The sequence below is a fragment of the Cherax quadricarinatus genome, chromosome 15 (genome assembly GCF_038502225.1).
Source record: "Cherax quadricarinatus isolate ZL_2023a chromosome 15, ASM3850222v1, whole genome shotgun sequence".
NCBI classification, from domain to species: domain Eukaryota; kingdom Metazoa; phylum Arthropoda; class Malacostraca; order Decapoda; family Parastacidae; genus Cherax; species Cherax quadricarinatus.
The window spans coordinates 6,601,495-6,621,521 of NC_091306.1; the positions used below are offsets into that span (position 1 = coordinate 6,601,495).

Genomic DNA, 20,027 nt, shown 5'->3' on the forward strand with positions numbered 1-20,027 from the left:
GCCTAATGAATTTTTATTTGATGCATGAAAAATCACATAGGCAAAAATCAAAGCATATTCAACAACATTGCTTGAATGAAATGTTTAAGAAGATAGCCAAGAAAAATGTCATAGCAGTAGGCTTACATTTGAAGATCCCATGGCTTCTAGTACCCTAGATGGCTTTCCCCTACATCATCACAAATCCATGATGAATCAGTCAACCATGAAATAATCCTGACAACCCTCAACTTCCAGATCTTTGTAAGTAGCTCTACAGTTCCAGTAAAATTCAAATATTTATCACTTGGGGCGTGGTAGTACTGCAACATTCTTTCATTTTTTAAGTTTCTAGCAGTCCATGGTTCTTTAGAGACATCAGAGGTGTATTGTTGAATTATATTTTGTGATCTTTGTTGGTCTGGCAAAATTGATATCCCGGCAAGATTTAGGAACCAAAGGCGCGAGAAAATCGGTGTTGTATCTCAGGTAATTAAGTAAAATAGCAAGATGTTACTTTTTTTGCAGTTATTATTATAATCATTGGGAAGCATTAAACCTGTAGAGGTCACGTTGTGCCCTGCAAATAGGCAATCAGGTTTGATCCAAGGAAAGGGGTAGCTCCATTTCCTTGAATCAAGAGCTTTAACAACATTCAGACACCCCCCTGACTGACTTAATTTCAAATACTCTCACTTTTCTCTTCAGGTAAAGGTATGGATTCATGTTCAGAACCTCAAGAAAATGTCAAACAGTCATCCTGAGAGAATCCCATCACCTGTGAACTACTCTCAATCTGTCACTCGAACTTCACCAATACCCATTTTACGAGGTTCAACAAATTCTCTCTCAAGATCACCTGTAATGCCAGCCTTTCGAAGTGCATCTCCTGGAACCCTCAATTCAGTTCCTCAAGAACTAACCCCGCAAGATGAACGACATCAGTTATTGGCTGCTCTAGGATCAACAGAGTGGGATGTCCCATTGTTAGAGTTCTGGGCAAAAAATTTTAATCAAATAAGTGGGCAAGAAGTGTGTTGATCCAGTTTTTATTACAGGCATTTAGCAAAAAAATTTAAGTTCTTTGTAAGTGTTGTATCCCTCAAGAAAGGTTCCTTGATGGCAGTCTGGAGGATGGCTCTTAATCCAAGGAATTGCATGTATCCTACATTTCTGTAATTGAAGTGGATTGCTTCCTATTTCCCAAGTCTTCGTTCAGTTGTACTCTCCACCAATTTAAAAATGCCTCTTGCCTTTAGCATAACGATTTATATTTTGTTTACCATTACTGTTAGTGACATCGATACCATGCCTAACCCTTCTAGGGTAGGTGCCTGAGCCCGAGCCTTTAGCTCATAAGACTGTCATTCCCATTTGGCCCCTTGGGGATGGCAGACCAGACTGGCCTAGCTTGTGGCTAGGTCTGGGGACAGTTGGTCCCAAAGATGAGGAGGTACTTGTGCCTCCTCCCATGGGAGACAAGTCTCAGACACTCCCTAAAGAGGGTGCCAAGGCCGGGCCACCACTTGGAAAAGGCCCGGGCCGGAAGAATACCGGCTAATCTTTAATAATTACTGTTAGTCATATTATGGTGGAATGCTAAACCTGTAGGATTATAGTGTCTGTGGGGGGAATAGAAGTCATTCAGGCAACTAGAGCACAGATCCATTTCTCTAGATCAAGAGCCCCTCACCAGCATCAAGGAACCTTCCTTGAGGGGCCTGTTAGTCATAAAATATAACAAAATGATTAATTTTAAATCATTTCTCGATTTAGGATCAGTGAATTTTGTATTACCATTTGTTAGTAGTCTTGTGTGATGACTATTAGGTTAACACAATCTGTTTTATACCCCTCTTGATCCAAGGAGCTAGCTACACCTTGCATCCTTGAACCCCCATCATTAAGGGAAACCTTGTCTTGTGTGGCAATTGCCTTAATGTACTTGTGACCCATCTAGGTTTAGCAGTTATTTTTCTTTAAAATTTTACAAGGAGGCACTTAACCCATAACATGCCTGGGGAATAGGAGGTAGACAATCATGAAAATGGTAGCTTGAATTCCTTGGGTCATGAGCCTCCTTGCTAGCATCAAAATTAACCCCTTTGAACTTTGGAAGGAAGTGCCATCCATTGGCCATGGCATCAATGATAACCCCCCCACTCACTATGAAAAGCAGTTTAGTAGCAACCTGAACTGAAATCAAATTAAAATCATAAACATTGAACTTCGCTTGTTTTGAAATAAAATACTGTACGTATATTATGTACATTTAAAATATTCTTGAGAAAAATAGAGAATTTATATTTGTCAATATTTTATTTAATCAAAGAGACCAAAGCCCATATCATCATCAGACTCTTCCTGAGGCTCTTCTTTCTTTTCTTCTTTCTTCTTTTCTTGTGCAGCTGGGGCTGCAGCAGGTGCAGCAGCAGCTGCACCCAGACTACCACCGCTGCCACCGCCACCACCACACGAAGGCATGGACGAAATCAGTGCTGATCCTGCAATGAAGTATTTTCATTTCTGACAGCTGCCAATTATTTATTTCTAACATGTGCTAGGATAAGAAAAACAAAGAGGGGGGTAGAAGGAAAACTTAATTATGCAGGTCTAGTAAAAGAATAAGAATTTTAAACTGAAGCTGGACAAGAAATACATACTACTATATTCAATGGGAGAGTGCTAAACCTGTAAGGGTCATACAGAGTAATGGAATGAGGGGCATTCAGGTTTAATCTAAAGGGAAGGGTAGATCTACTTCCTTGGGTCAAGAGCCCTTCACTGGCATCAAAGAACCTCCCTTGTGGGGAAACAACTACATAAATTACAATTATATTCATGAGAAAAGGGTGTGGGGGAGAGCACTAATCCCACAGGAGTAACGAGTAATTCAACACCAGGATTGATTCAAGGATATGGTCAGGGCCAGGTTCTTTGATCAATAGCCCCTTACTGGTGTTAAACAGTCTTTGCAACAACTCATTTTTTAAATTATTCACATTACAGAGTATTTATCACCACCTCTTGAAACACAAACATCCACTTCCCTAGCTACCCACTTCTAAAAAAAATTTCCAATTTTTCTTCACTTGCTGGAATAAATTTCCCTTCTTTCCAACAATTTACCCTGTGTCTTGCACCCAAAATAGTTTACAACTTTCCGCTTTTCACAAGTTTCTAAGTACTGCTCGCTTCGATATACTGAGCAAATGGGTTAACAAATAGATGAAATTTAAAGGTGACAAAGGGTATGTAATGGAAATGAAAGCAAAATCAATCACAAAGCATGCATATTCTGCATGCTTTGTGATCCAACCACTGGAAATATTAAATAATTAAATGATTATACAGTATTAATGAAGAAGGGACACATTGGGTATAGCTCCACTCCTGTCAGAATATGGTAATATGGAACAAGATGTAAATACCTGATTATCAGTGTGTTCCCACATGCTGAGAAAAGGAGCAACATTCTGGTAACGAGTGCAGGCATTTTCACTCAGATGTGCTCATCGTTAGTGGCCAGACAATATTATGACTTCATTCCCAAAGTTCTACATAAAGAAAATACAATAATCTAGAACAATACATCAAGAGGCTGAAGATGTCGAGATATCCTCTTAAAAAATAAACCCAATGAGAAGACGGAATGCAGACATGGCAATGGAACCAGCTCCTCACAAAGGTACAACACCTCATGTAACAATACTGGGAAGACCAGAAATATGTATACTTAAGAGTTACATCACAAGATGGTAGAGTACCAGTGATACTAACAAAATGCATTCTAAACTCAAACATCTCAAATGGTAAATCTTCCCCTTTTCCCCAACATTCAGGGTTAGAAAGCAATTAAATGTGACAGTATATAAGTGGGCTCCTTACAGCAAATGCTATATTTGGAGCGTTTACAGAAACGCGTACAATGGATGTTTTGGACAATGAGATACAGGTAAAAAATTACAATATTTATAGATGTGACAGTAATTACAAAATAAGGAGTAAGAGTTGGAGTTTTAAGTACGTATTAATGTGAAAAACTAGTACGTAATTAACCTCGTACATACATCGTCAGCTACAATTAAGGAATTCATGGAACAGATAGATACACCTACCATCCGACTTACGACCTGCTCGACATACGTCCACTCGACTTACGGCTGTGCATCTGGCAGCTGGGCTGGGCCGGCTGATGCATTCCGCTGTACAGTATTGATGATACTCATGGCGGCAATGCGCCATGCAGGCAGCATCAGTTTGAGTTACCCTGCCCTATCAGCATCATCATACTGTATTAACTGTACTAACTGGACAGTAAATTTCAACATGGCCCCTAAGAGGAAGTCTGAATCTTGCACTGGAGATTGTGGCAAGAAGGCAAGAAAGGCTCTTACTCTCGAACTCTCTTTGTGTGTTTTCACTGTTACACATAAACCTGTATATCTGTCTGTATCTGTGTCTGTATCTGTCTGCTTATCTGTCTTCATGTCTTCCTGTCTGCTTGTCTCTCACAGAGCTGCTCATGTACCAACAGGTATTACACACGAAGCAGAGTAGTCACATCTTCAATATGATGCTAATATCGCTCTACAGCTTATTTATCTATCACAGTTCATATAATATGACATAATAAACAATATAAATAACATAAAAACCTGATATACACTCTAGAATGAATAAAATATGAACTTAACTGCTTTAAACTCCACATCTTGCGCCTGTGCTGGCGTGTGGGTACACATTAAAATCACTAAGAATGTGTTACTGGTCTTGAAGATGCCATATTAATAATGATAATCACAATAATAATCACTGAGGTGTATTAAATGTGTATAAAATGTTAATATAGACATTTTGCTTAATCCATCTATGATTTTTTTTTTCAAAATTATATAAGAAACACACTGAGGTGTATTAAATGTGTATAAAATGTTAATATAGACATTTTGCTTAATCCATCTATGATTTTTTTTTTCAAAATTATATAAGAAACACACTACATAACATTTATTATCACACTGGCCAATTCCCACCAAGGCAGGGTGGCCCGAAAAAGAAAAACTTTCACCATCATTCACTCCATCACTGTCTTGCCAGAAGGGTGCTTTACACTCCAGTTTTTAAACTGCAACATTAACACCCCTCCTTCAGAGTGCAGGCACTGTACTTCCCATCTCCAGGACTCAAGTCCGGCCTGCCGGTTTCCCTGAACCCCTTCATAAATGTTACTTTGCTCACACTCCAACAGCACGTCAAGTATTGAAAACCATTTGTCTCCATTCACTCCTATCAAACACGCTCACACATGCCTGCTGGAAGTCCAAGCCCCTCGCACACAAAACCTCCTTTACCCCCTCTCTCCAACCTTTCCTAGGCCGACCCCTACCCCGCCTTCCTTCCACTACAGACTGATATACTCTTGAAGTCATTCTGTTTCGCTCCATTCTCTCTACATGTCCGAACCACCTCAACAACCCTTCCTCAGCCCTCTGGACAACAGTTTTGGTAATCCCGCACCTCCTCCTAACTTCCAAACTACGAATTCTCTGCATTATATTCACACCACACATTGCCCTCAGACATGACATCTCCACTGCCTCCAGCCTTCTCCTCGCTGCAACATTCATCACCCATGCCTCACACCCACATAAGAGCGTTGGTAAAACTATACTCTCATACATTCCCCTCTTTGCCTCCACGGACAAAGTTCTTTGTCTCCACAGACTCCTAAGTGCACCACTCACCCTTTTCCTCTCATCAATTCTATGATTCACCTCATCTTTCATAGACCCATCCGCTGACACGTCCACTCCCAAATATCTGAATACATTCACCTCCTCCATACTCTCTCCCTCCAATCTGATATTCAATCTTTCATCACCTAATCTTTTTGTTATCCTCATAACCTTACTCTTTCCTGTATTCACCTTTAATTTTCTTCTTTTGCACACCCTACCAAATTCATCCACCAATCTCTGCAACTTCTCTTCAGAATCTCCCAAGAGCACAGTGTCATCAGCAAAGAGCAGCTGTGACAACTCCCACTTTGTGTGTGATTCTTTATCTTTTAACTCCACGCCTCTTGCCAAGACCCTCGCATTTACTTCTCTTACAACCCCATCTATAAATATATTAAACAACCACGGTGACATCACACATCCTTGTCTAAGGCCTACTTTTACTGGGAAAAAATTTCCCCCTTTCCTACACACTCTAACTTGAGCCTCACTATCCTCGTAAAAACTCTTCACTGCTTTCAGCAACCTACCTCCTACACCATACACTTGCAACATCTGCCACATTGCCCCCCTATCCACCCTGTCATACGCCTTTTCCAAATCCATAAATGCCACAAAAACCTCTTTAGCCTTATCTAAATACTGTTCACTTATATGTTTCACTGTAAACACCTGGTCCACACACCCCCTACCTTTCCTAAAGCCTCCTTGTTCATCTGCTATCCTATTCTCTGTCTTACTCTTAATTCTTTCAATAATAACTCTACCATACACTTTACCAGGTATACTCAACAGACTTATCCCCCTATAATTTTTGCACTCTTTTATCCCCTTTGCCTTTATACAAAGGAACTATGCATGCTCTCTGCCAATCCCTAGGTACCTTACCCTCTTCCATAGATTTATTAAATAATTGCACCAGCCACTCCAAAACTATATCCCCACCTGCTTTTAACATTTCTATCTTTATCCCATCAATCCCGGCTGCCTTACCCCCTTTCATTTTACCTACTGCCTCACGAACTTCCCCCACACTCACAACTGGCTCTTCCTCACTCCTACAAGATGTTATTCCTCCTTGTCCTATACACGAAATCACAGCTTCCCTATCTTCATCAACATTTAACTACATAACATATAACATATAAATTAACATAAATATGAGATGTTTTTCCAGTCGGCTTGACAGAGTGAACAAAAACCATTCGTGTCCAGGCTGGTAACAACAACTAGTTTGTTTACAAAATTCGCGAACCTTCTACTCTCTCATTCTCTCTCTCTCGTTTATTCATTTAATCTTGTTTACTCGCCTCTCACTCTACATTAAGACTACAGATATTTTAAGGTAAGTAATGAGTGAACACTATTATTATATTTTAATAATAATATTATTAATATTAGTACATACGTATTATTGTAATAATTATTATTATTAATTTAGGGAACTAGAGCACCGATCCACTGTATAATGCTGTATAGCACTGTGTTGTTTTTTGGTTATCCAAGGTAATTTACACTATGTATGATTACTTATGTGTACCTGTGAAAGACAGAGATAGAGAGAGCCAAATTCAGTCAGCCAACCAACCAGCCAGCTGGCTAGCAGGAAGATGGTAAATCATAGCATTACACTAGAAGTAGTTCCCAGAAGTATGTTACCTCAACAGATAAATATCAGAGAGAGGTGAAGGGGCTTTTTAAAATGTTTGCTTTGAACTAATAAAGCCCACAACTAATTAATAACATACTAGATTTGTTCATGAACAAGGAACTAATCAGAGAGAGCAATCACAAATACAATACAGTGGACCCCCGCCTAACGATATTAATCTGTTCCTGAGAGCTCATCGTAAGCCGAAATTATCGTTAGCCGAATTAATTTTCCCCATAAGAAATAATGGAAATTAAATTAAATCTGTTCCTGACACACCAAAGTATGAAAAATTTTTTTTTTTTACCACATGAAATATTAATTTTAATGTACACAAACTGAAGAAGACGTATACAATTACTACTCTACTAAGAAGATCTGGTGATGATTGATGGGATGGGAGGAGGGGAGAGTGTGGAAGTTATTGTTTAGAAGGGGAATCCCTTTCCATTAGGACTTGAAGTAGCAAGTCCTTTTCTGGGGTTACTTCCCTTCTTTTAATGCCACTAGGACTTTCCTAAAACTTTCCTAAAATGGGCCATAACATTGTCACTGTACAGGTTGTCAACATGGCTTGCAGTAGCTGTGTCAGGGTGATTTTCATCTGTAAAGGTTTGCAGTTCAACCCATTTTGCACACATTTCCTTAATCTCTCTTTTCAATTCCATACTAATTCTCGCCCTTTTTACCACAGAAGCTTTCTAGGGGTCCATGGTGACTTATTTTGCAGTTACAAGCACTAAAAACACTGGGATAATGTGAAATGTACCAAATGTATGTGTAGATGCGACTGCAGTGGCTGGCTTGTAAACACTGGCGCTGAGGCCACACGTGGGACGCGTCCCAGACGAATCACGTAATGTGAGTTTTTTTTTATCGTGAGGCAAGGCAAAATTTTTGCATTCAAATGCTTCATATGGCAGATTTAACGTAATGCGATGCGTTCATAAAGCGGGGGTCCACTGCATTCTGATTAACACTGAATCGGTTAACATGATTTTGCTTTAACTGGTTGCAAAATTCCAGCATATTTTCAGTGAACACACCACATTAATAAATTTACATGGCAGAGTACATGTATGGAAAAATGTGGCATATGTAGGGTTATCCCTCTGCCTCACAATAAGCCTTAAGGGGAATTCATTCTTACAGAGGAGTATACCTGGAGTGTGTTTTTGGGGTCAATGCCCCCGTGGCCCAGTCTGAGACCAGACCTCGTGGTGGATCCAGGTCTGATCAGCCAGGCTGTTACTGCTGGATGCACGCAAACTGACGTATGAACCACAGCCAAGTTGGTTAGGTACTGACTTTAGGTGCCTGTCCAGTGCCTTGTTAAAGACAACCAGAAGTCTATTGGTAATCCCCCTTATGTATGTTGGGAGGCAGTTGAACAGTCTTGAGCCCCTGACACTTGTTGTGTTGTCTGTCAGTGTACTCGTGGTGCCTCTGCTTTTCATTGGGGGGAATGGTGTATCTCCTGCCTAGTCTTTTGCTTTCATAGGGAGTGATTTTTATGTGCAAGTTTGGTACTAATCCCTCTTAGGATTTTCCACAGGTGCCCTGTGGCCTGGTGGCAAAAAGCTCTCATCTCACACGGTGAGGGTCTGGGTTTGATTCCCGGCGAACGGGTGGAAACACTGGGCATGTTTCTCGACACCGGTTGTCTATGTTCACCCATCAGTACAATGGGTACTTGGGTATTAGTTGATTGGTGTGGGTCGCATCCTGGGACAAAACTGACCTAATTTGCCCAAAATGCTCTGCATAACAAGCAGCTTTCTATATAGTATTATGTCATTGATGTTAGCTAGGCCGGTATGCCTTGTACATGTACTTGTAGAAATAAAGATATTATTAAGTGTATATTATCAAGTCTCTCTCTTGCCTGCATTCCAAGGGATACAAATCAAGGGACTAACCGTTCTTAGTAATTTAGGTGCCTTATCGTACTTGTGTGTGCTGTGAAAGTTCTCTGTACTCTCTCCAGATCAGAAATTTCGCCAGCCTTGAAGGGGGCAGTTAGTGAACAGCAGTATTCCAGCCTAGAGAAACCAAGCGATTTGAAGAGAATCATCATGGGCTTGGCGTCCATAGTTCTGAAGGTTCTCATTATCCATCCTATCTTTTTCTAGCAGATGAAGTAGATACATGGCTGTGGTCTTTGAAGGAGAGATCCTCCAACATTATCACTCCCAGGTCCTTCACATTACTTTTTTGCTCTACTGTATGGTTAGAATTTGTTGTATACCCTGATACAGTTTTAATTTCCTGAAGTTTTCCATATCTGAGTAGTTGAAATTTCTCTTCATTGTACTTCATATTGTTCTGAGTGGCCCATTTGAAGATTTGGTTGATGTCTGCTTGGAGTCTTGCGGTGTCTTTGATGGAGGACACTGTCATGGCAATTCGGGTGTCATCCACAAAGGAAAACAAGGAGCTATGGCGAGTAATGTGCCTTGTGGAACAGAGCTTTTCACCATAGCTGCCTTGGACTTTACTCTGTTTACTATTACTCTTAGAATCCTTTCAAAGATTTTTATATAGGATGTTAGTGCTATCAGTCTGTAGTTACACAAATAACAAAAAAAGGCACAATACCATGACTGTAGTTCTTTGCAATTGCTTTACTGTCACCTTTGTAGAGTGGGGCTATGTCTGTTTTTTTTAGTGAGTGTGGGATGACCCTTGTATCCATGCTCCCTCTCCACAGAATGTTAAACACATAACAGGCTTCTTGCAGTTCTTAATGAACATGGAGTTCCATGAGTCTGAGCCTGGGGCAGTACATGGGCATGTCATTTACTGCCTGCCTGTACTTCATTGCTCTGTTCATGTGTGTCCAATTCCAAATTTGATCTTTTCATCATCCCATCCTGTCTCTGGACAGTAACCATGGCACCCAAGAGGAATGCAAGTGATCATGAAAGTGCAAAGAAGCATAAGCGTGAAAGTCTTGGTGTTTCAAAGAAAATCAAAATATTAGATAAACTTCAGGGTGGCACGAGCCTATGGCCTAAACAAAATGTCAATCTGTACAATTAGGAAGAATGAGACAAAGATACAAGCTTGTGCAATATTATTATTATTATAATCAAGGGGAAGCGCTAAACCTGGAGGATTATACAGCGCCTGGGGGGATGGGGTGTGGAAGGCATTCAGGCTTAATTCGGGGAACTGGAGCACAGATCCAATTTCCTAAATCAAGAGCCCCTCACCAACATCAAGGAACCTTCCTTGAGGGGAGCTTGTGCAATAAGGCAGTTTGTGACATCCTGAAAGGAATGACAAATAGACAGCAAAATTATAGTGTGGACTGAGTAAAAAACAAAGAAAGATGCACCACTTAATTTCATCTTAAGGGATAGAGCCTTAGAGTACTATAAAACAATGTGTAATGAGGAAGGAAGGCAGGCAGGCCTGAGCAAGAATGCTTGTTTAGTATAGGCTAGTTCCACAAGTTCAAATTGCAAAGTCAATTGCATAATATTAAATTTTTTGGCGAGTACTTCTGCTGACCACATTGCTGCATGGAATTTCCCTGCTGAATTACAGGAAATTATTTGAGGGTGGCTATGAGCCACAGCAAGTGTTAATACTGAAAAAAATCTACTGTAAGATGCTAGTGAGAACTTACATCAGCCAACAAGTGAAAAAGTGAAACTGGGATTCAAGGCAGCAAAGGATCGCTTCAGCTTGCTTTCAGAGGTAATGCATCAAAGCCCATGGTTATTTACATCTCGGGGCTTTGAAAGGTACAGATAAAACCACCTTATTAACATTGGAACAATTATATTAGCAGTTCTATGTTGCTGTTAAAATGGCAGAATTTTTCAGTGAAGAGGATTCAACAAATCTAGAAGCACTGCTCTGAAATGGGGTCAGAAGCAGCTGATGATGCCTTACTGTTAGCTGCACTCTAGTAAAACCATCGACATCAATGCAAGAGCCTCAGCTAAATATCCACAACCTTCCACCTCTCAGCCCAGTAGGGCCACACGATTCCTCTCAACTCCTTTTAAAATCATTAACATATACCAGCAACCAAAATTTGTGGTGAGAAGTAATGTTTATGTAATCTTTGCAGCTAAACCTGTTTTATTAAATATAACACATCACATCCACCTACAATTACATAATCATTATTTTTTACAATTCTTGTTGGCTTTTTTTTGGGGTGTAAAGCACCTAAATTACTGGGAATGCCTTCAAGTCTTAAACATGTACTCATTGGAGTAGAGAGGGATACATGATAATATATATATCTGGAAAGTACTTGAGGGCCTGGTCCCAAATCTACACACTGCCATAACAACATACTGGAGTGAGAGATATGGGAGGAAGTGTAAAATAAACCCAGCGAGGAGAAGGGGTGCGGTGGGGAAAATAAGGGAGCACTGTATCAACATCCAGGGTCTCAGACTATTCAACGTGTTACCAGAAGATATCAGAAACACGGCTGGAACAAGTGTAGAAGCCTTCATGAGGAAACTGGATAAGTATCTTCACCAAGTGCCGAATCAACCAGGCTGTGATGGATATGTGGGGCAGTGGGCCTCCAGCAGCAACAGCCTGGATGACCAAGCCTGGTTGACCAAGTAGGTTACTGAAAGCAGTGAAGAGTTTTTATGAGGATAGTGAGGCTCAGGTTAGAGTATGCAGGAGAGAGGGAGATTATTTCCCAGTAAAAGTAGGCCTTAGACAAGGATGTGTGATGTCACCGTGGTTGTTCAATATATTTATAGATGGGGTTGTAAGAGAAGTGAATGCTAGGGTCTTGACAAGAGGTGTGGAGTTAAAAGATAAAGAATCAAACACAAAGTGGGAGTTGTCACAGTTGTTCTTTGCTGATAACATGGTGCTTGGGAAATTCTGAAGAGAAGTTGCAGAGGTTGGTGGATGAATTTGGTAGGGTATGTAAAAGAAGAAAATTAAAAGTGAATATAGGAAAGAGTAAGGTTATGAGGATAACAAAAAGATTAGGTGACTAAAGACTGGATATCAGATTGGAGGGAGAGAGTATGGAGGAGGTGAATGTATTCAGATATTTAGGAGTGGATGTGTCAGCAGATGGGTCTATGAAGGATGAGGTGAATCACAGAATTGATGAGGGGAAAAGGGTGAGTAGTGCACTAAGGAGTCTGTGGAGACAAAGAACTGTCCGTCGAAGCAAAAAGGGGAATGTATGAGAGTATAGTTGTACCAATACTCTTGTATGGGTGTGAAGCATGGGTGATGAATGTTGCAATGAGGAGAAGGCTGGAGGCAGTGGAGATGTCATGTCTGAGGGCAATGTGTGGTGTGAATATGTAGAGAATTCGTAGTTCGGAAATTAGGAGGTGTGGGATTACCAAAACTATTATCCAGAGGGCTGAGGAGGGGTTGTTGAGGTGGTTCAGACATGTAGAGAGAATGGAACAAAACAGAATGACTTCGAGAGTGCACAAGTCTGTAGTGGAGGGAAAGCAGGGTAGGGGTCTCCTTAGGAAGGGTTGGAGGGAAGGGGTAAAGGAGGTTTTGTGTGCGAGGGGCTTGGACTTCCAGCAAGCGTGCATGAGCGTATTTGATAGAAGTGAATGGAGACAATTGGTTTTTAATACTTGACGTGCTGTCGGAGTGTGAGCAAAGTAACATTTATGAAGGAATTCAGGGAAACTGGCAGGCCGGGCTTGAGTCCTGGAGATTGGAAGTGCAGTGTCTGCACTCTGAAGGAGGGGTGCTAATGTTGCAGTTTTATAACTGTAGTGTAAAGCACCCCTCTGGCAAGACAGTGATGGAGTGAATGATGATGAAAGTTTTTCTTTTTCGGGTCACCCTGCCTTGGTGGGAATCGGCCAATGTGTTAATAATAATAATAAAATGTTATGTAGTGTGTTTCTTATATAATTTTGAAAAAAAAAAAAAAATCATAGATGGATTAAGCAAAATGTCTATATGAACATTTTATACACATTTAATGCACTTCAGTGATTATTATTGTGATTATCATTATTAATATGGCATCTTCAAGACCAATAACACACTTTTAGTGATTTTAATGTGTACCCACATGCCAGCACAGGCACAAGATGTGGAGTTTAAAGCAGTTAAGTTCATATTTTACTCATTCTAAAGCGTATACCAGGTTTTTATGTTATTTATATTGTTTACTATGTCATATTATATGAACTGTGATAGATAAATAAGCCGTAGAGCGATATTAGCATCATATTGAAGATGTGACAACTCTGCTTCGTGTGTAATACCTGTGGTTCATGAGCGGCTCTAAGACAGAGAGACAAGCAGACAGAAAGACACACTGGTAGATAGAAAGATAGACACACAGGAAGACATAAAGACAGACACACAGAAAGACTTGTGTAGACAGCCTGTACTGTCTGCACAGACAGCCTATGCTGTCTGCCAGCTTAGTTCCTATTTCGCGCCACTCAAGTGTTGCCCTCTGTAGCCAGGCCTCTCGGTGGGCACGCCAGCCTGCCGGCCCTTGCCATGCTCTCACTCACACAGCGACCTAATGGTACACTAATAACGGCTTCACTTTGAAATCCCCACTAGCATTAGCACAGAATATGAGTGTCAGCCTGTCTTTCATAGGCTTGTGTCCTGGCAGTGCCTTTTCTTCCTGAGTAATGTAGGTCCTCTTCGGCATTTTCTTCCAAAAGAGGCCTGTTTCGTCACAAATGAACACTTGTTTCAGTGGGTCATTGGTCTAATCCGGGGGGGAAACATAGACCTGCTCCGCTTGGGTCAGTAGGCCCGTTGCAGTGTTCCTTTTTTATGTTCTTACTCCTTGAATTCATGCACATATTTTTCAGCCGCTTTTTGGTCCGAACTAGCAGCGTCACCATGCCTTATCACACTGTGTATGCCAGTACGCTTCTTAAATCTCTCAAACCAGCCTTTGCTGGCCTTAAATTCACTCACATCACCACTAGTTGCAGGCAATTTCTTTACCAAATCATCATGCAACTGCCTAGCCTTTTCTCCTGCTAATTGTTTCTTGTTAATCCACACCAATAATAACTTCTCAACATCTTCGAGTACTGGTGATCTCATTTTTGTCAGCATATTTACCCCCTTTGCAACAACAGCTTCCTTGATTTCCTTTTTCTTGGCTATGATGGAAGATATGGTTGTACAGGATTTGTTATACATCCTGGCCAGCTCGCCCACACGTATGCTACTTTCATATTGTTCAATGATGTTTTTCTTAAATTCAATCATATTTCTGAGCTTTCTTTGGAGCCATGGTAGCTTATTTAGCACTTGCAAGCACTAAAATGAATGGAATATTATGAAATATTTCGTATGAACACGTGAGGGGACCGTCGCTCACTTGTAAACAATGGCACACTGGCTGGGAAGGGAGGCCGAGGTGGCTCAGAGCATGAGTACGCGTCCAGGACGAAAGAAGATTAGTGAGTTAACGGACCATTTGCGAGCCAATCTTTAGACGAAATAACGACGAAAATGGACGAAATGGACGACTTTCAGGCCGGATGATTATTGAGGGACCACTGTATTCAATTTTCTCTTGACAAACTAGACCCCCCCATAAAATATACAATAAGGTTGATATAATGTATACAGTATATTAGCACTGCATATTAAAAGCTTTATATTGCTATAAGTACAATAAAAACTACTGTATTTGGTTACCTGCAGCAATCAGTTGGTTAAGATTCTTTCCTTCCATCTTCTTCATGAGCACTGCTAGTTGTTTGTCGTCGGGCTCTACACCAACACTTTCAAGGATAGATTTTATGGTATTTGCTGTGGGCTGATTAGTGCCCATGGCAGCTAAAAGGTAGGCAGCAACGTGGCGCATCCTGAAAAAAAGAATTATATAAATCTCTCACTAGCTCATCACATGCAACAATTACTGGATGTGAATGAACATAATTTTTAATTTTTCTCAGCTTCACCCTTAAACTATGTATGACATACAAATACAGGATGTGGTCTGGGTGAACACTGGTGGTGGTGGTGGTTGCTGGTGATGCTGCAACCAGCAGTCTACAACCACTGAAATCTCTAATTGTCATTATTATGGCTGATATGTCGATAATAGCAATTTCCTATGTTATGGATAGTAGTTATGTTGCGGTAAGTGTATAATGTTGACAGGCAGATTCTTCTCTATCTCAAGCCCCACCCACTCTTTTCTGATGAGTGACCTGTCCTTAGTCTTGCATGATCACTTCCAGAGCTAATTATTTTTTGCTATCTCTATATTAAGCTTGAAAAAGACAAATGGCAAAACATTTCCTTCAATAAATGTCTCGACTGTTCATGTCTTATTCCTACAATCTGTCAGCATTAATATACCCATACAAATACAGTATCTCAGTGATATGGTTTCATGAATTTTTTTTTTTTTTTTTTATTATCACACTGGCCGATTCCCACCAAGGCAGGGTGGCCCGAAAAAGAAAAACTTTCACCATCATTCACTCCATCACTGTCTTGCCAGAAGGGTGCTTTACACTACAGTTTTTAAACTGCAACATTAACACCCCTCCTTCAGAGTGCAGGCACTGTACTTCCCATCTCCAGGACTCAAGTCCAGCCTGCCGGTTTCCCTGAACCCCTTCATAAATGTTACTTTGCTCACACTCCAACAGCACATCAAGTATTAAAAACCATTCGTCTCCATTCACTCCTATCAAACATGCTCACGCACGCCTGCTGGAAGTCCAAGCCCCTCGCACACAAAACCTCCTTTACCCCCTCCCTCCAACCTTTCCTAGGCCGACCCCTACCCCGCCTTCCTTCCACTACAGACTGATACACTCTTGAAGTCATTCTGTTTCGCTCCATTCTCTCTACATGTCCGAACCACCTCAACAACCCTTCCTCAGCCCTCTGGACAACAGTTTTGGTAATCCTGCACCTCCTCCTAACTTCCAAACTACGAATTCTCTGCATTATATTCACACCACACATTGCCCTCAGACATGACATCTCCACTGCCTCCAGCCTTCTCCTCGCTGCAACATTCATCACCCATGCTTGACACCCATATAAGAGTGTTGGTAAAACTATACTCTCATGAAACAAAAATTAAATAAGAATGAACATAGCTTTGATACCTTTGAAGAATTTCGAGAGTATATCTACTCTCTGAGCCCGGCCATGGGCCAGGCTAGTCCGGTGCTTGCCTGGTCAACCAGGCTGTTGCTGCTGGAGGCCTGCTGCCCCACATATCCATCACAGCCTGGTTGATCTGGCACCTGAAGATACTTGTCTAGTTTCCTCTTGAAGGCTTCAACATTTGTTCCAGCAGTGTTTCTGATATCTTCTGGTAAGATGTTGAAAAGTCTGGGACCCTGGATGTTGATATAGTGTTCCCTTATTGTCCCCACTGCACCCCTGCTCCTCACTGGGTTTATTTTACACTTCCTCTCATATCTCTCACTCCAGTATGTTGTTATGGCAGTGTGCAGATTTGGGACCAAGCCCTCGAGTACCTTCCAGGTATATATTATCATGTACCTCTCTCTCCTCCACTCCAATGAGTACATGTTCAAGACTTGCAGACGTTCCCAGTAGTTTAGGTACTTTACTGGCTCAATGTGAGCCGTAAATGATCTCTGTATTTGTTCCAGCTCCGATATTTCTCCTGCCCTGAATGGGGCCGTCAGCACTGAGCAATATTCTAGGTGAGGGAGCACTAGCAATTTGAAGAGTGTCACCACTGGCATTATTTCCCTTGTTCTGAAAGTTCTCAATACCCACCCAGTCATCTTCCTGGCTGTCGTGATCTTTGTCTTGTTATGGTCTTTAAAAGAAAGGTCGGCTGACATAATTATTCCTAGGTCTTTTACGTGTTCCTTATGTTCTATTTTGTGACCCTCTTGAGTTTTGTATATAGTGCTCCTTTTGAGTTCTTCACTTTCCATATCTAAGCAGCTGGAACTTATCACCATTGAATGTCATGTCGTTTTCCACTGCCCACTGGAAAACTCTGTTTATGTCTTCCTGTACTTTTTCAGTGTCCACTACCGTACTGACTTTCATGCTTATTTTAGTGTCATATGCAAATGATGATACAAAAGTGTGCCGGGTGTTTTTGTCTATATCTGGTATGAGGATGAGGAACAGCAGAGGTGCCAGGACAGTGCCTTGGGGCATTGAGTTTTTGACCTCGCTGATGCTGGATCTTGCCCTGTTCACTACTACTTTTTGTGTTGTGTGTGTTAGGAAACCGAAAATCCATCTGCCTACTTTCCCCGTAATGCCCATGGCCTTCGTTTTGTGCGCTATCACTCCATGATCCATCAAACGCCTTTGCAAAATCTGTGTAAATCAAATCTGCGTTTTGGTCGTCTTCCAATGCCTCCGTAATTCTGTCATAATGGTTCAGCAGCTGTGACAGACACGATCATCCTGCTCTAAAACCATGCTGGTTCGGGTTATGTTGGTTGTGCTGCTCCATGAAATTTGTAACCTGCCGTCTCATCACTCTTTCGAAGATTTTTATGATGTGAGAGGTTAGGGCTACTGGTCTGTAATTTTTAGCTAGTGCTCTACTATCTCCCTTATGCAAAGGAGCTATGTCTGCACTCTTTAAGGCCTCCGGTATTTCACCTAGATCTAAGCTCTTTCTCCAAAGAATACTGAGGGCTCGTGCTAGTGGTACTTTGCATTTTTTTATAAAGAGAGCATTCCATGAATCTGGTGCAGGTGCTGAGTGAGTGGGCATATTTTCCATTTCTTTTTCGAAATCTATGGGATTTGTACTAATGTCAGTTAGTTGGTCTGCGCGGACTTCTTCTGGAGTGAAAAATATTTCTGCATTTTCTACCTTACTGTTATTTAGTGGGTTGCTGAACACCGACTCATACTGTTCTTTTAGGATTTCACTCATTTCCTGTTCGTCGTCAGTATACGAGTCTCCTCTCAGTAGTGGTCCAATTCTACAGGTAGTTCTTAGCTTGGATTTTGTGTAGGAATAAAAATATTTTGGGTTTTTTGCAATGTCCTGTATGACCTTTTGTTCCCTTTGTATAAATTTTAAATAGTAGGAGCATGTTAAATAAAATTATAATAGATTTAACAAACAGGTTGAGACAATAATTGCATCACCTTCACTGTAAACACATGAAATGTTTTATACATGTTGACATTCATCAATTAGTGATGCAAATATAATGGTCTTGCATTATATAAAATGGATTATCATATATAATTAGAGTAATAAATGTTTCTCTAATTGAATACACTTTAATAATGATGATTAAGGGAAATATGCAAAAATGTGTAATATATTTCAAGAGGGACATGACTGATGTGTATAAATGGTTAAGCATGAACAGATACATAAATAAGATACTGAAAATATCTAACCAAGACAGGACTCGCAGCAATGGATTCAAGTTGGACAAATTTAGATTTAAAAAGGATATAGGGAAGTAAGTTTATTCAGGTACAGGTACACGTAAATACGGGTACATTAACTGGCGGGGCCAGGAGCTGAGTCTCGACCCCTGCAACCACAATTAGGTGAGTACAGCAGTATATGTGTAGGTTACCTAGGATAACTACAAAAAAATAAAGAAGTCAGTGACTTATTTCCACTGGGATCCTTGGTTTGGCAAGAGTTTGAGCCGAGAACTTAGGGTACATAGGCGGGTGTGGGTGGGTGAGGTGGACCAGCCTAGCATGGGCCAGTAGGCCTTCTGCATTTCCATTCTCGGGTCAATATTTCATTACTGGAGTATGTGATCTTGTACTTCACAATATTCATTGGCAAGTGTTAAATCCCTAGGGATCATACAGTGCCTCGGGACTGGGAGACAATCACGTTTGATCCGAGGAAATGGGCCGTTCCAAATTCTCTAATGAAGAACACTTTACGAGCATTAAGGGAAGTTTTGACAAAAATAATCCAATGCAGAGTTTGTATACGAATCAAACTTTTTCCGGCATTTTAACATAAATTTTCCCATTTATGTAAATTTTTTTGCCTGGCTCCTGTTTCTGCGTCTTTTCATAATGTTAATGACGCACACAAAATATAAAATTTTACCAATAATTAGCGCAAAAAAACTTACTTGAAGAGAGTGTATTGTAGCAACGTGTGTCCACTCAGCCAACTGTGTTGAGAAGAACAGCAACTGCTGAAACTCAACATAACTGCCTCCAACAACCAATCACAACTCACCATGCACACACTGACTCTCATCTTAAGCTTATGATTGGTGGGGCTGGAAACACAAACGTGATATTTTATCTCGATAATATTGACTTGCTATACGCTTGCCAACTAATCCAAGAGTAAGAAACCTATCCAAAAATAATATATATTTTTATGAGAGCGAAATAAAAATAGGCGAACAGGCTTAGTGCAGGACTGCTAAATTTTTATGTTGGGTGGAAGGTTTACACGGTCGTAGAGCCGTGTGAACCCTTCAGACGGCCGTGACAGGCGCCACATCACATTATAATGATTATAATCAGGATTAAGGGCTAAATCCCTAAGCGTCATACACGTGGAGGAATGCGAGGCAATCAAGCTCGATCCAAGGAAGAGAAGGAGAGGTCTACTTCCCTAGATCAAAAGCCCTTTACCGGCACCTCCAATCAGGGGGACATTTCACAACACAGACCAATAAGATTATATCCACATATTGTATTAAGTAGATAATTAACTATAT

General features: G+C 40.8%; 2 protein-coding genes across 2 annotated transcripts in view; one reads left to right on the plus strand and one right to left on the minus strand.

The window, feature by feature from the left end:
- Positions 1-2,293, plus strand: part of BHD (folliculin) — a 37,939-nt gene extending 35,646 nt beyond the window's left edge. Inside the window, exon 12 of the mRNA XM_053781113.2 lies at positions 688-2,293. Coding sequence (XP_053637088.1) covers positions 688-1,020 — 333 coding nt within the window. The 3' untranslated portion in view covers positions 1,021-2,293. The remainder of the gene's footprint in view (positions 1-687) is intronic.
- On the minus strand, positions 2,280-19,583 carry LOC128692114 (large ribosomal subunit protein P2). The gene is made up of 3 exons (XM_053781118.2): positions 19,425-19,583; positions 15,028-15,197; positions 2,280-2,483 (listed from the first exon to the last, which is right to left on the minus strand). Exons 1-3 carry the CDS (start codon positions 19,553-19,555, stop codon positions 2,302-2,304), a joined length of 483 nt encoding a protein of 160 aa, XP_053637093.2. The 5' UTR covers positions 19,556-19,583; the 3' UTR covers positions 2,280-2,301.
- Between the last annotated feature and the right edge of the window lie 444 nt (positions 19,584-20,027).